This window comes from Osmia lignaria, chromosome 12 (assembly GCF_051020975.1).
Source record: "Osmia lignaria lignaria isolate PbOS001 chromosome 12, iyOsmLign1, whole genome shotgun sequence".
In the NCBI taxonomy this organism is placed as follows: Eukaryota; Metazoa; Arthropoda; class Insecta; order Hymenoptera; family Megachilidae; genus Osmia; species Osmia lignaria.
The window spans coordinates 2,675,790-2,692,244 of record NC_135043.1 but is presented as its reverse complement, the minus strand read 5'-3'; the positions used below and the strand labels follow the sequence as shown (position 1 = coordinate 2,692,244).

General features: G+C 32.9%; 5 protein-coding genes across 11 annotated transcripts; 4 read left to right on the top strand and 1 right to left on the bottom strand.

Moving 5' to 3' along the window:
• Positions 1–894: 894 nt before the first annotated feature.
• On the top strand, positions 895–2,191 carry LOC117602851 (uncharacterized). The gene is made up of 2 exons (XM_034321367.2): positions 895–1,327; positions 1,914–2,191. The coding sequence occupies exons 1-2, from the start codon at positions 895–897 to the stop codon at positions 2,189–2,191; spliced, it is 711 nt and encodes a 236-aa protein (XP_034177258.1).
• Positions 2,192–2,477: 286 nt separating this feature from the next.
• Positions 2,478–6,331, bottom strand: LOC117602841 (uncharacterized). Of its 5 annotated transcripts, none has more exons than XM_034321345.2 (8): positions 5,901–6,331; positions 5,624–5,787; positions 5,161–5,537; positions 4,899–5,094; positions 3,541–4,790; positions 3,057–3,427; positions 2,744–2,983; positions 2,478–2,681 (listed from the first exon to the last, which is right to left on the bottom strand). In XM_034321345.2, the coding sequence occupies exons 1-8, from the start codon at positions 5,997–5,999 to the stop codon at positions 2,478–2,480; spliced, it is 2,901 nt and encodes a 966-aa protein (XP_034177236.2). In that variant the 5' UTR covers positions 6,000–6,331. The 5 variants fall into 5 exon arrangements, with proteins under 5 accessions (XP_034177236.2, XP_034177237.2, XP_034177238.2 ...); XM_034321346.2 differs by having other exon boundaries at positions 3,541–4,209; positions 4,291–4,790; positions 4,899–5,537; positions 5,901–6,330; XM_034321347.2 differs by having other exon boundaries at positions 3,541–4,473; positions 4,594–4,790; positions 4,899–5,537; positions 5,901–6,330.
• A 17-nt stretch (positions 6,332–6,348) lies between these two features.
• mRpL54 (mitochondrial ribosomal protein L54) lies at positions 6,349–7,062 on the top strand. The gene is made up of 2 exons (XM_034321371.2): positions 6,349–6,512; positions 6,693–7,062. Exons 1-2 carry the CDS (start codon positions 6,416–6,418, stop codon positions 6,974–6,976), a joined length of 381 nt encoding a protein of 126 aa, XP_034177262.1. The 5' UTR covers positions 6,349–6,415; the 3' UTR covers positions 6,977–7,062.
• A 575-nt stretch (positions 7,063–7,637) lies between these two features.
• Positions 7,638–10,272, top strand: LOC117602846 (chitinase-3-like protein 1). 3 transcript variants are annotated; one of them, XM_034321358.2, is made up of 5 exons: positions 7,638–7,775; positions 8,359–8,422; positions 8,615–9,276; positions 9,405–9,694; positions 9,775–10,272. In XM_034321358.2, exons 2-5 carry the CDS (start codon positions 8,359–8,361, stop codon positions 10,154–10,156), a joined length of 1,398 nt encoding a protein of 465 aa, XP_034177249.2. In that variant the 5' UTR covers positions 7,638–7,775; the 3' UTR covers positions 10,157–10,272. The 3 variants fall into 3 exon arrangements, with proteins under 3 accessions (XP_034177249.2, XP_034177248.2, XP_034177250.2); XM_034321357.2 differs by lacking the exon at positions 7,638–7,775 and adding an exon at positions 8,153–8,247; XM_034321359.2 differs by lacking the exon at positions 7,638–7,775 and adding an exon at positions 8,234–8,252.
• Positions 10,273–14,688: 4,416 nt separating this feature from the next.
• RpS16 (ribosomal protein S16) lies at positions 14,689–15,751 on the top strand. Its single transcript, XM_034321370.2, has 5 exons — positions 14,689–14,803; positions 14,900–14,944; positions 15,025–15,156; positions 15,352–15,466; positions 15,547–15,751. Exons 1-5 carry the CDS (start codon positions 14,795–14,797, stop codon positions 15,690–15,692), a joined length of 447 nt encoding a protein of 148 aa, XP_034177261.1. The 5' UTR covers positions 14,689–14,794; the 3' UTR covers positions 15,693–15,751.
• Positions 15,752–16,455: the final 704 nt, after the last annotated feature.

Here is a 16,455-nt window from a genome sequence, read left to right as displayed (position 1 = left end):
TCGGATGTTGCCAACGCTCAGTTAATATTAGTTTCGAGTATGTTTCCTTAACGTATGAGTGTTCTTTCAAACGGGTAGGTTTTAAATGCTAGACACACCAAATATTATGTTCTTCCCTTGTTTTGGATAAAAATCTATATACTCTTCAACAGGGAGGAAACATCACGTCGATTCACGTTTCAAAGAAGAGTGAAAGATAACTGGAACATCTTTGCATACCATTTCCTTTTTTCGAAAAAAATGTTAACTGTATTATAGAGGTATTATGAGTACATATCTCAATTAATAAAGGAAACAATGATCTTTTATTGAACTTAAAAAGTGACTTCTTAATTTTGCTTGGCAATAAATTGCTATAATTTGCTCGTAAGGAATCATGCTCGATAAATCTTTCAACTTCATGTAAAATGACCCTCTGTGTCTGTTTGGCCGGGTAAGACTGATACGCGGGGGCTGTAATTAAACAAATCGTTCCCGTTTAACGAAGATCCTCCGCTTTTTCTCGAGATGATACAAGTTGACGGTAATAAGAGCAGCAAGATGGAAGCTGGCCTCGATTGGCTCTTGGTCCAGGACGGTGGCGGAGTTTCTTCGCGTTTCGAGCCAATCCAAACGTGTTTCTTCTCTCTAAAAATACATTTTGAATCGGTAGGAGGAGACGGAGATACACCTCCTTTAACGAAAGGAAAAGATTCCTCTGTGTATATAACTCATTCAACGGTGAACACCGACTGTTTCGTGCCGTACCCTTACAGGAAACTGGAAAGGAGGGAACGATTAGATGAGTGTTCCGCGAGTTATTCGGTCTATGTATCGAAATGTTTCGTCAACATTACCATAATAGTTAATTAGTGAAACTGTAAACGAGATACCGCTGATCGAAAGAAAGACAAAATGAAGACCGAAAACGGCAGCTCGAGCCAAGTGAATTCTGGAATCGAGCAACGTCTGCGGAGTCCAAAGTGTGCGAGATGCAGGAACCACGGTGTGATTTCCGGTTTGAAAGGTCACAAGAGGTCCTGCGCATGGAAGGACTGCCGTTGTCCTTGTTGTTTGTTAGTGGTTGAAAGACAACGGGTGATGGCAGCTCAAGTTGCCTTAAGAAGGCAACAACAAGCTCATAGTAATTATTTCGGTGATAATGTCTCGACGGTTTGTCACACACCTATGGATGCAGCCAATTCATCGTATTTGATTAAAAACGATCAACCTGTGTGCAGAAGAACGAAGAACTTCCAGCGTCATCAATTACACTTCACTCAAACCAGCATCAGCGTGACCCAAGGATTTTATGGATTAAAGACCATACATGGTTTACCTGCAGCATGTTAGTAGTCGATGTTAATTAAATTATAAATAAATTACTTAACATTTTGATGGTCACATATTTTCAAATTGAAATTAAAAGGTTCGCCTGTACCTTAGGTATTTTTTTAACTACAAAGAAACGAAGAGAAAGAAGTACCCTTGTTTTGTCCATGTCCTTTATGTGTGAAGACAGCAGGTTTTAGTTCAGGCTCGCCTTAGATTCTCCCGAAACTGAAGACAAGGGGTGGAAGACTCCTCCTACATTTTACCCTTAACTAAAAGAAATCTATGTTTCATCTAAGTGTACATAACATAATAGATAGAAATAAAGTACATTAAAAATTTATATACCAAACTTATGAATTTGGCATCTATTATAACACTATGCAAATCGAGAACCCACACTTTGAATTCTTCTTATTCGAATCTATGTATATTTCTTGGTACATTAGAAGCAGAAGAATTTGGTTTATAGGAAATCAGAAAAAAGTAACGTCCATGTGGTGTCAGCTGTTGTTAATACGTATACAGTATTTCAGGGAATTGTATTTTAACATTTCTTCAGCAATCAACAAAGGATAAATTGATGTTTCCTTTCATTTCAGTTACCGCAGATCCTCCGTTACTGAATGGTTTGTCGCATAATCAAGAATATAATCAAGAGCCTGAAAGTTCAAAAAAACTGCAGTCTTTCCCTTCGATGTATTCCACGATACCGTGGTTCGAACACGTCGCTGAACCTCGTAAAATGAAAAAAAATTTCAACAATTTTGCTCCCACTGTGACGGAACATGATGATATTTCTGCATCCAAAAATGCATCTTGCATGGAAAAGAAATCGACGATTTCTTTTAGCGTGGAATCTATCATTGGAACGAAGTGATATGAAACGAATGATTTCTTTTTTTTTTTTCTTTTTTACGTGATTGCATTTCATTATTATTGTAAATAGGATTAATTCTTATGGTTTGTTTAAACTTATAGAATAAAAGTATTAAGTATAAGACGCAAAAGAACCTTTCAACGGCATAAAATATTAAACAAACAACAGATGTATAGATCGTATTCTATAATTAAACATTAACAAAATACATATGAACGTATATGCGAATTCATTCAAGCTAAATACTTATATATTATCAATTAGTGTATAAACTAATGTGAACTAATTATTTATCACCTTCAAGTGTTTTGCAACAACGTTTCATATACGTATCTATATCAGAAAAATCAGATAAAGTAGTGTGAATAATTTCATATAAAATACTTGGCCATATATTATCAAGTAACTGTAATTTTTGTATTGCATCCACAGTAAGATTTATTAAATTTAATAGATGTATTTTTCCTTTGTGCCTCCAAATAAGATCTTCCTGAAAGAGAAAGTAAAAGAAGAAATGTAACAGTTAAAGTTAAATATTATTTATTTTATTACCTGTGTTATATTTCCTTTTCTCCACTGTAATGCCTCTTTAGCAACAACACTTCTAAGGGCTGGATCGCTGTTAAGTAAAAACTGTTTGGCAGTAATTTGTTCTCCATTTTGCTTTTGAATTTTTTCTAAATGAAGTCTTTGTAATAAAGGTTGTAATAAAGATTCGGGCAGTGAACACATCACAATATCAACAAGACCAGCGTATTCTTTGTTTGCAAAATCAATCGCTTCATTTGTAATCTACATATAAAATTAATATGTTCATAAAAATGTTTTATTAATATAAGTTAACATGAGTTAACAGAATATTTACTTCTTTTCCATTAATAACTTTGAGTCCCCAGTGGACCAAACGAAATATAGCATAAACTTTCCAATCTTTTGATATAATTGGATTTCCTGTTTCTAAATGAATACTTGTTAATCCTTGTGCTTCAGCTAAAGCATTAAGCTGTCCAAGGTATGTGATATTAGTTTCTTTAAACATAAAATGTTCTATGTTCGGAAATCTATTTTTTACTTTACACAAAACTTTGGCCACATCGTTAAATTGTACATAATTAAATTTAATAACATTAACATCTTCAGCTTTTGAAGGATCCCATGGTCGGTCAATAAAACGTAACGCACCTTGACCATAAATATTCAAACATCGACCAACTATTTCTATCAAATAATCTCCTCCTGTGAAAAATGTTCAATAAAAAAAGTATTACATTTGTATACTGGCTACAGTTAACAAATATGAAATTGATTGTAATGAAAGTATATAATAAATTATAACATATGGTGTATACCTTGTTCTCTTTCTTTTGATGGATTTTGTACAGGAGTTGGATTTGGTGGTGATATTGCTCTATATTTAGCTCTAGCAGTTGCTGCTCGATTACTTTTATAATATACTACTTTCTTTAATTGAGCACTCTTGACTCTATTCTTATCTTTCTCTAAAGTCTTAGACTTTTGCAATACAGTTTTAGCAACAGACGATGTACTAGAATCACTTAATATTGACTTACAACTATCCATACTATTAGTTTTAGAACTTAAAGAACAATATCCAGAGGAACCAATACTAGATTTTGATTGACAATCACTCATGATATGTTCATTGTGAAATCTTAAAACCTGTTTCTCGTTTATTGATAATTCAGAAGATTTAAAGAGTGTACAACTCTTACTTTCATTGACATCAGCAGCAGCTTCTGATGCAGACGACAAAACATTCATGAAATCAATCTTATTAGCAAGGAATTTATCACTATCATCTTGAGAAACATGATTGCTAGAGCTTTGTATATGAGGTTTTAAACAGCTCTTTAAATTTTCATGGCTTTCTATAATTTCTGAATCGCTGCTCGATCTGCTGTTAGTATCATTTCCAGTTCTTCCTTTTGTTAGACCTTCGTTACTTATAACTATTTTTTCATCGAATTTACTATTTAATAAGTTATCTACAATTGAACCTAAAATAGGTGGCAGTTTAAATTCTAACGGATACGCTTTAGTTGTATCTTTTAATCGAAATAAATTATTACTAGAATTACTTCTTTTTTTAATGTTTATTTTCGTTGCTTCTATATTTTCATTTATAGATGTCAAGCTCCCAAAATCTTTTGCTTTTACTTTTTCTAAGTTTTGAGGTCTTAATATATTAAATTTGTTAGATTTCTGAATTTGTAATACATTAACGTTATTAAATCGAACGTTGTTTTCATTGTTACTTTTATCTGTGGAGGATTTAGTATGACATCTAAGAAATTCCCAATTTATTTTAGCATTTGATATTATTTCTTCCCGCCGAATATTCATACAAACATGTGTGCTAAGATTTAAAAAAGTGGAATTACTTTGTTCTTTTGTTGTCCTCCAGGCTGTAGCAGCTCTTCGAATTTGTTCAGTAATTGGCATAGTAGATAAACGCTGTAAATGTGGTAAATATGATACAAGAAATGAAACATAGTCTCCAGTTAATGTTACAGGATTTCCATCAATTGCTATTTCTCTAAGTTGTAATGCTTTTGCAAGACTGCCTATATCTTCAATTCTAAAATATGAAGTATTAATAAGTGTACAGTTATCAATGAAAATTGTGTATTACAATTTTTAGAACATACAAATTATAATGAATTTGTAGTATTTATCATATACTCACTTATGAATATCATTATTACTTAAATATAATTTTTGCAGTTGTGGAGTTTCATTAAAACCTAATAATTTTTTTATCTTATTACGTCTCAGGTTTAACTCTTTTAGTGATATTAAACCTTGGAAGTCATTGTAGCCTATTACTTTGATATTATTTCCAGCTATATTCAAAACTTTTAGAGATACTAGATTATTTAAATCTGAAATTTGTACAATTTGATTGCCATGAAGATCTAGAACTTCTAACTTAGATAGGGACTTCAGACCTTCAATTTTTTTAATTCTGTTTTTTCCAATCAATAACACTCTTAAATTTTCTAATAATTCAAAATTACAAATCCTTTCAATTTGATTATCGTACAGGTCAAGAAATACTAATTTTGTCAATTGAGAGAAGTTGGAATTCTCAATCTTTGTTAGAAGATTATGTTGGAGAGATAGTAAACGTAAACGTGGCTCTCCAACTATATTTGGGAATGTAGTGAGACCTCGTCTATCAAGACATATCCTATCGGGGCTCTTTTCTTTCTCGGCAGCAATTCTTGTTGCCACAATATTATTTCCTTCACTTGTCCATTGTAATGTAACTGCATTGGAACCTTCAACTTTGTCATGTTCTATATTAAATGGAGAATCTGCTAGGCTACATAACAAAATACACACAAAAAAATATTAGTAAAAAATATGTAACATTGTAATATATATTAATTTATAATTGTTTGTTAATACCTAAATGAATTATAACAACGTTTAGATAATTTTGGAGGTACAGGTGCTCCAGGTAAAATAGGCAAAGCAGGTGCAATTGCTAAGAAATGATCCTCTTGATTATTTGTATGAGATTTTGTTGATCTTCCGTTTATTATGTTTATGTCAAAAGCTACTATTTTTGTCTATAATATTAAATAATATTAATTAAATTGTCTTTTCCTTCTTTTATTACATTCAATAATGATAAGTACATATATATATATACATATGTAAAATTGAAGAAAATTGAACATACCCGCGTCGCCCTGTCACTGCTCACTGGCATTACATAATAGAAACATAAAATGATGATTAATACATTATCCCACAGATTAAAAGATTCTGTTATAATCATTTAAAACGAAACTGGTATTTATAACATATAACGATTCGTAAATTATTCTATCAAATTGTGATACAATCAACTCTTGTGAAACTTATTTCATTGTTTGTCATTGCGCATTCAATACTGTTGTCCAACTGTTGTCGTTGTCAACGTTTGAAAATTCCGCGTCATGTGAAAACTACAATGCGAAATAATTAGAAACTACTCTAAGGGATGTAACAATTAAAATAATTTAAAATAGTTTTCTATTGAAAATAGAGAATAGACAAATGCAATATATTTATATACATATAATTAAGACTAGACGTTTACTAAGTAAATCATATATATTCATTTCTCGAAATAGAGGTTAAAGCGTTCGATACTTTATCTATATATATATATATAAATACAATTTGTTGTGCATTACAAATAAATACATATAAATGAATATGTCTCTTTTTTCTGTTTTGCGGCTGTCTCTGACGAGAACAAATTTTGTTATTTCAGCACAATATGCGACATTGCCAAAAGCTGTTGGAGGTAATAATACCTTTCAATTAAATTGTAATTTGAACGTGAAATTCATACAAGTACAGGTTATATCATACTTTATATGTTTTCAAATTCATGAAGTTTATTATATTTTTCGTTTTTTAATGTAGTTGAAAAAAAACATATGCAAAAATAACATCGTTATTCATGTGTTCTTTTTTTTTTCAGGAGCAAAAACGAAGAAGCAAATGAGTAAATCCGAAAAGATACAAATACCAGTTGAAAAAGATGTTAACAAATTGTTAACTTATGTGTGTGGATTAAATTATTATAAGGAAGGGGAAGAAGTTCAATTGAAGCCTGATGATCAATATCCAGAATGGTTATGGAACATTAGAACTGAACCAGTAACATTGGAAGATTTAGATCCAAATACAAAACAATATTGGAGATATTTACGTAAAGAAGGAATTAGAAAGAAGAATAAAATGATAAAGCATCGTAAATTATAAAATTTGTTCCACTGACTGATCTAAATCACTATTATTTTATTTTGTTCATTGATATCATACTACTTTATCAATATTCATTAGTTTTATGTACATTGAATTGTGAACTTAAATAAAACTGTATGTAAATATATGTAAATGATATATTGTTTTTTTTTATACATACATTTGTATGCATATTATTTGTAAAATACTTTGCTATTGATTTATAACGTAACCCCTGTAATCCCTCAGAGTATTTATAAAGTTATCCTCAATGATTTAAAACAATTCACAGAATTTTTATGAATCAACTGATAAGCAGTATTTGATTAATAAATGTATTGAAAGAAGGATGAGCTTTTCTCATGAATACTACAATCAAGTTTTTAACAAAACATTCTTTATCATCACTTTTCTAACAAATAAAAACAATTAACTAGGATTATAATGTTGATTATAATGTTTATTACATTTTATCAGTTTCATATTCATTTTCCTGTATATAAAATAAAATAGTTACATCTGACAAGATCAATCTTTTTACAATGTATTATTGGATAAATATATGATCCTTTGATAGTATATTAAGAGGAAATAATCGCAATAATAAAAATACGATTTTAGTATATAAAGGCCTGGGTTAAATACAACACATCTATGAAAAAATTGTATAGTTGTATAGTTCAATATCAGTGTCTGCTACAAGATAAACGAGTTCAAGATAGCTAGTGAAGTTCAGAAACGACGAGACGCCTGAAGTATTGTAACCCGTTGACATTGTGGAACTAGATCGGATCTCAAACTAACAAATTTGACACAGGTAATGAGATCAAATTCACGATTGACTTCATTATCTTCAATAATATTCAACGATAGTTTATTATTAATAGAAATTTAGATTATTTAAATGATAACACTGTTTGTTTTCCATAGAATATACTATAAATAGTTTTTGCTATTTTGCATTTAACAAACTTTTATGTTAAGTACTCTATTATCTTGATTTAGTTTTATGTTGTACATTTACGATTCATGACTCATAAACTACGGTACGGTTTTTCAAGATTCTGGCATGCACCTGTGACAATTCAAAAGTTAAGAAAGTATTTAAAAAGTAAATATGACTTTTGTTCTTTAACATTCCAAGTAAAGTGATATGTACCAAGCAAAGCCCCTCCTGTATATTTCTGATTAGATTAACTTAAAACAGGATGTTTTGTAAATCTCATGTTGAATATAAATTCAACTGAGTGATCACTTTCGCATATTATATAAAACGGATGTCGTTGAAGCTACGGTGAGAAGCTTCATAATTATAAAAAAGAACAAATTTAAATAAATCTTCAGTTTGCTTCAATACTGATGACAAAATTTGCTTGGGTTAAAAAGTGATCTGTTTTCAGATGATTAAGTCAGCGTTTTTGGTTGCTTTTCTGGTGTTTGCCGGCCCATGCGTCATTGCCGACAGTAAGTATCAGATTATTACTGATAAAACTATATAATGAACTAAATGTAATCTCCTGTCCTTAATCTGAAAGTTGTATCGTTATCTATAATGAAGGTCAATCTCGTAACTCTTGATTTTTATATGATATTCGATTATTCGTCGATTATAAGGATAGATAGATTTATGATAACATATATTTTTTCTTCTAATAGAAAAGATTGTCTGCTATTTCGGTAGCTGGGCCGCGTACCGTCCTGGCAGGGGAAAATTCGAGGTGAATGATATCGATCCAATGCTATGCACCCACATGATCTACACCTTTGTCGGTATCATTACCGATGGTAATGTCAATGTGTTAGACAGTTGGATGGATTTACCTAATGGCAAGGATGGTTTTGGGAAATTTACCAGACTCCGTGAGTCAAGTCCAGGCACCAAGGCTATGGTTGCGATAGGTGGCTGGAACGAAGGATCCGTCAAGTACTCTCAGATCGCTGGTAACCCTGCTACGCGTGCTACATTTGTCAAGAACGTAGTCGCCTTTCTGAAGAAATATAACTTTGATGGTTTCGACGTCGATTGGGAATATCCAAACCAACGCGGCGGTAAACCGTCTGACAAGGAAAATTACGTTGCTTTGTTGAAAGAACTGAGAGAAGAGTTTGATAAACATGGCTTCATTCTGAGTATCGCAGTTGCCGCTGCCGAGGGGTCGGCTTCTAAATCGTATCATATTTCACAAATATCGAAATACGTTCACTTTATTAACTTGATGGCGTACGACTTCAACGGATCATGGAATAGATTCACGGGAATGAATGCACCGTTGTATCCTTCTGCAAGAGACACTGGGGATCAAGCCAAGCTGAACGTGGTAGGAATACCTTATACCTCCCTTGCTGAAATTGTTTCTATTAAGTTTCAATTCAGACCACCGTTCCCAAGTCAATGTTAAAATGTTATATTACATTAGTCTTGATACGAGATGCAATACCATTCCAGGATGCGGCTGTCCATTACTGGCTCTCGCAAGGTGCATCTACTGACAAGATTATTCTTGGTATTCCCACGTACGGGAGATCTTTCACTTTAGTGAATCCCAGTAATACCGACGTAGGTGCTCCGGCTAATGGTCCAGGAACTGCTGGTCCCTATACAAGAGAAGCAGGAATGCTTGGTTACAATGAAATCTGCGAATATCTTCGTCAAGGTTGGTCCGTTAAACGTAGCAAGGAACACGGCGTACCTTACGCTTTTAAAGGCAACCAATGGGTCGGATACGACGATGTTACGTGAGTGTTTATCGACAATATTATAAAAGTAACGATTGACAATGAGATATAATCAATCATATATTTACGGTCATTTTCAGGTCTGTTCGAGAGAAGGCCAATTACATTAACTCTAAAGGTCTTGGAGGTGCCATGCTATGGAGCGTCGAAACCGACGACTTCAGCGGTAGTTGTGGTGACAACTATCCTCTTTTGTCTGCTCTAAACATTGTATTGAGGGGGGTGACTCCAGCTCCGGCTCCACCAAACCGCCCGAAACCGGATGTAACTCTACCACCACCATCGAGTTCTCTATGTAAACAGGAAGGCTTTGTTAGAGATCAGAAGGACTGTTCGACGTTTTATCAATGCCAATTAGTAAACAATGAATACGTGGCACATAAATTCCGTTGTGGTGCTGGACTCGTTTTTGATCCATCGATCGTTGCTTGTAATTACAAGTACCTTGTTTCAGGTTGCTGAATCCGCAGGAATGAATGAAACCTATTAAAAATAAGTTTTAATTAAATTAAAACAGAACATATTGTTAATATGTTTTTTTGCATATACAATGTAATAAAATATTATTATCAAAATTTCTTTAGAAAATTAATTTGTATACTTCAAAAAATGAGAACATACATGTACCTACATATGTAATTATAAGCCATCTATACCGCAGTTCACCAGAGTCCAGTGATGCCAGAACCGTGGGACGTGGGACAAATCTTTACCCTCTCCACGACGTCCCACGACGTCCCAGTGACTCCCCTACCGCAGTTGTTTCATCTAACACAAGCGCGTTGTCCCACGTGTCCGTGTGAGCTCTGCGGGTTTGGCAGAGTTCGGCTGCTCTCATCATTTCTACGTTATTGGCTCGATGCTCAAGCCGCTAAAGCACGTGGCAGCAGCATCGACGAATCGACAAAATAATATAATTTCGTCCATGGCAATATGGTAGAAATGAGAAACCAGGAGATTCAGTTCGAATCCAGATTCTACGGTTTCAGTTCTGATTCTTAATGCATTAACGTTTTTTTAATACATAAAAATACATTTTTAATACATTAATACTATGAAATACATTAACTTGGGAAGCAGTTAAAAAAAGGAGTTGAACTGCATCCTTCTTTGATATTTTTTTAAATATTTAAGTTTTATATATATACATATGTATGTACGTACATATGATAAAAGTACGTGACACAGAAGTAATTTCTTCAATTAGATATTACTGTTATTCTAACTATTACAATATGTAAATCCGAAGACATACGAGGAAAATTGGTTAGGTTAAATTGTAAGGATATAAAGAAATATCAATCTTTAACGGTTTGTTAGTTTTATTTCTTATTCCTTACAACTATTATAATTTTATTCTCTGAATGGTCACTACAATGAAAGATGGATTAGATACAATTTGATTCCTCATTTAATTTGTTATATCCATATCAGGTTTCTTGGAACTATTGCAACTAGTCCACGCTTATACGATATTGCATATTTTACTTTCCTGTAATACAACAAGGAAACAAAACTATAATATAGTGATTACCATAATACAATAGAAAATGTTAAGCTCGCTATAAACCTTATGTTTTTTTTGTGTACTTATGCTGCACTTTCGCTTCGTTGCTTTATAATGACTAATGACTGATTTTTCTTTTGAATGAAACTTCCACTAGCGTATTGATGAAATTTTTCGATTAAAACAAGATCAAACACGACATAATTTGAATTATACTTAATTTATATATTTGCATTAGGTTTTAAATAAATAAATAGATATAATGCAAATTATGTCATGTTTGGTCTTATTTTAATCAGAAGAACCTTACAATTACATTGGTAAAAGTTTCATTTAGCAAAAATGAAAAATAAAAAAGTTATGGTTAAATTAATATTGTCTCACTCAAATGTTTTTTTTCGGGCCCTTTAATTCTCGGACCTCTTTCTTTTTCGCTATTTGTCCTTTTCTACGCTCGCCAGCATTCAAGAACTCGCTCGAGCTATGTCGTTCTGCCAGCGTCACATTTTCGTTACCTATTCATCGAATATTTGGGTGTAACGCAAAATCAAGAGAGTCCAGTATAATAACACATTCTATGCTGAAAGAATATACTAAGTTATCTGTCTAAAAAAATTTTAATAAATCTGACAACAGATTTATTTTCGGGCTGCTTTTTTTAAGTAATCAGCATTTTACCAGTCTCCTGTACGGATCGTGTGTAGCAGTTTGTAGCAAACTCAACATGTTTTCGATATTACGTCGAATTCACAACCGATCGAAAAATATTAAAAATCCAGGATATTTTGTGCCGTTTTTTATATGTTAAAGGCGATTGAAATGAAGTAAATGACTAACAATGAATAGTATAATAAAGGTGATCGCTGTTCATCTATTTCCTTTCTACGATGTATTTCTTCCACAAGAGACGGTTTCCTAACAATTTACAGTATAGTAAAACCTGGGTACAGTAAAACCTGGATAAATTCAATGAAAGAATGCTTAGATAAATGCAACCACTGGGTCCCAATCTTGGTTGAATTTATGCAGGTTTTACTGTACCAAACTATATTTTTATTTGTTTCCTATATATATTATAGAAAGATAAAATATTCAGCATCGTATAAGCGTGGACCAGCTGCAACAGTTGCCGGAAACCTGATGAAATATGTAGTACAAATTAACTAAAAAATCAAACTGTACTTTTCTGTCTTTCATTTTAATGACTATTCACAGAATAAAATGATAATAGTTGTAACGAATAAAAAATAAAACTAACAGACCGTAAAAGATTGAAAGGGTATAGCCGGATAAGATGGTCAAAAGTGCCCCCAAACCAAATTCGACTTGCAATGGCTCATTCGATAGCTTATCAAAAAAAACCAGCCTGTGCCAAGTTTCAACCCTGTATGTTATCTGGGAGGGTAGTTACGGGTAAAAATGTAATTGCGAGGTTTTTGGCCAATTTCTCCTATTTAATGACATTCGAAAATTCTGGAAAAAATCAGAGACATTTCTGTTTGCGAGGTACATGTTACAGAATTTTTTCAGATTTTTAGATTGAAAACTGAAGCCGTGAAAAATCAAAAATGTCTAAAAATTCGGAAAAATGGCGATTTTGTATAGAAGGAGTCGCGGATCTAGATTCATATTTTTTTCATAATTGTATATTATCGATACTATTATTCTCAATTTTTTTGAGAATTTTTGGTCAGGTGCGCCATAGTTAAAAAAATTAAAAACTGAGTTTTTCGCTGTTTTTTGCGTGTCAGAGTTACTTGTACTGCGAATTTTCGTCTGTTCTTTATCAAGTAAGTGTGTTATACAATGTTTAATGTTTTTACGTACAGTGAAACGCAATAAGAATTTTAAAAACTTAATAAACCAGAATTATTGAAAGTACTTTATGTGCGATATATATCAAAAAATCGAAAGGATTTCCAACGGCGTTGGTGGTCCAGCGGTTAAGGAGGCTGATTGCTAAACCGCTGCCAGGCTTTTCGTAGGTTAGAGTCCGCTCTTGCTGATTTTTTTTTTTCTGTAAAATACATGTTTTTCAATATACTAAGTGTATAAAAGTTCTTTTAAAAATTGAAAGTGTTTTTCATGTTATCGCACGAAATATGTCGAAAATATCGGTTTTTTAATTTCTTAAACACGGCGCACCAGACTGAAAAATCTGAAAAAAATTGAGGACACTAGTCATGCTAATATCTAACAACTGTAAAAGTAAAAATGTAGTGTCTCGAAAGTTTCTACCCGAAATCTCAATCTCTCGACTTTTTTTTGTGTTTTTGATTTTTCACGCCTAGGATTTGCAACCGAAAAATCTGAAAAAATTCACAATCATAAAGAAACACATCCAAAATATTTGAGATTTTTTTCAGAAACATGTATTTTACAGAAAAAAAAAATCAGCGTGAGCGGACTCGAACCTACGAAAATCCTAGAGCAGCGGTTTAGCAGTCAGGCGCCTTAATCGCTGGACCAGCGACACCGTTGAAAATCCTTTCGATTTTTTGATATATATCGCACATAAAGTACTTTCAATAATTCTGGTTTATTAAGTTTTTTAAATTCTTATTGCGTTTCACTGTACGTAAAAACATTGAACATTGTATAACACACTTACTTGATAAAGAACAGACGAAAATTCGCAGTACAAGTAACTGACACGCAAAAAACAGCGAAAAACTCAGTTTTTAATTTTTTTAACTATGGCGCACCTGACCAAAAATTCTCAAAAAAATTGGGAATAATAGTATCGATAATATACACTTATGAAAAAAATATGAATCTAGATCCGCGACTCCTTCTATATAAAATCGCCATTTTTCCGAATTTTTAGACATTTTTGATTTTTCAGGGCTTCAGTTTTCAATCTAAAAATCTGAAAAAATTCTGTAATATGTGCCTCAGAAATAGAAATGTCTCTGATTTTTTTCAGAATTTTCGAATGTTATTAAAGCGGAGAAATTGGCCAAAAACCTCGCAAATACATTTTTACCCGTAACTACCCTCCCAGATGAGATACAGGGTTGAAACTTGGCACAGACTAGTTTTTTTTGATAAGCTATCGAATGAGCCTTTGCAAGTCGAATTTGGTTTGGGGGCACTTTTGACCATCTTATCCGGCTATACCCTTTGTCCCACGTCCCACGGTTCTGGCATCACTGGTTCGGCCCGCGCTCTGATTGGCCAGTGTTTTTCGTTAATAACTCGAAAACGAAGCCTTAAACAACATTTTGGCAAAGGAAAAAGTTGTTTAGAATGGCCTTAGCAATGATCCCTCTTCGGCTCCTACCCCAGTTCTGGGACATCCTGTATATGGAGAAGTTACCAAGAAGTTAAAGTACACAGCTCTCACTTTGTGGTCATATAAAATCGCAGAAAATAAGTTTATACGATGGGTCAAAAGTGAGCTTACCGTATTATTTTTCTGTATAAATGTCCAAATGTTACAATTTTTTCAATTAAATTTGGGTTTTTCACATTTGTACTTTGCGCCAACGTTCGGAAGTTAGAAAGAAGCTTGCATTTGATTAGCGTAGTGCTACTCTCGAAAACATCGTGCCGCCATCGTAGAACTTCCTTTCTACGACGTGGTTTCCAAAATGCAGAAGGTAAGTTTTCTGTTGTGCAAATTATAAGGATTATCTTAGTTTTATAAAAAATAAATATGTATTTTCACATCAGGCTGACATGTAATATTTTTTCAGAAACAAAAGGAACCTATCCAGTCCGTACAAGTCTTCGGACGCAAAGTGAGTGTCATTTGTTAAAAAAGTAATAGGGAGGTTATGTTTGCGCGTGTTCCTTGAAATGTATACATTTATATTTACAGAAAAGTGCAACCGCGGTTGCCTATTGCAAACGGGGCCGTGGAAATCTTCGTGTAAATGGACGGCCGTTAGAATTGGTAGAACCCCGCGTGTTGCAATATAAATTACAAGAACCAATTTTGTTGCTTGGCAAGGTACGTACTACTTGATATTGGAATTTCATTCTGTGTTACACTTTCAGATTTTGTTAAGATTGCACTCTATGATGTTCACTTATTCCGAACATGATTATCTGTGATTCCAAATACAGTTACTGAGGAAATGAATCATATAAATTTGTTATGAAAAAGCTAATTTTAATAACACTGCTTATATTATTTTTTGCATAGGAAAAATTTTCTGGAGTTGACATCAGAGTGAGAGTAAGCGGCGGTGGTCATGTTGCCCAGATATATGCCATTCGTCAAGCTATTTCCAAAGCACTAGTGGCATACTACCAGAAATGTAAGTATCAATGGAGAATGTGAATTTGAGAAAGCATATATGTATATGGACATGTTCATAGTTGAATCATCTATTTTCAGATGTTGATGAAGCAAGTAAAAAGGAAGTAAAAGATATCCTAATTCAGTATGATCGAACTCTTCTGGTTGCTGATCCAAGGCGGTGCGAACCAAAGAAATTTGGTGGTCCAGGTGCCAGAGCAAGATACCAGAAGTCTTACCGTTAATTTACAAATTTCACATTACATTTTATTCATATTATTGAATAAAAAAATTTAAAAACAAACTTTGTATTTGTTTTTAATCCTTAAAAATTCAAGAGCTGAAATTTTAAAAATTTTCTATACCAATAATTTCTATTAACTTTATAATAAATAGCCCGGAAATGGCGTGATAATAATCGTTTATTATAAATAACTATTAACACGTTCTCCTGCCACGTACAATCGTTTTACGTGTTTTTTCTTTCGTTTTGTTCATTGCTTAGGAATCCATGCAATAGTATACGTTACATTGGAGCATTATTTTTTTTTTCTTGTTATCCAGTTTACTTCGGAATTACAAACATTTACTTGTAATGCAGTATTAATTACTCGTGTGTGACGATTATTTACAGAAGAAAGAAACGATCATCGATCATTTGGTAGCGCAAATCGATTCAGTGATTTTTACAGCTAATCCGTGTAATTAATTCGCTGATAGAGAACGAAGGGAAGTAGGGGGACAAATACTAATTATATAAACAGGAATCCAAATATGAATCGTGGTAATTAGTCCACGATACTTCTGTGGATATCACCTGTGTCTTCGATAATGCCATAGTTGTCGGTTTTATATTAATTACCCACATCAAATGCAACGGTGTTTCGGATTATCCGAATTATCCATAGTTTTGCTCTTTTCATTACGAACAAGTGTCCAATATAATCGAGTACAATCCATATTTTGGGTTTTTTTTTTACTTTTCCTTTCGATCGATTTGTTTGAAGT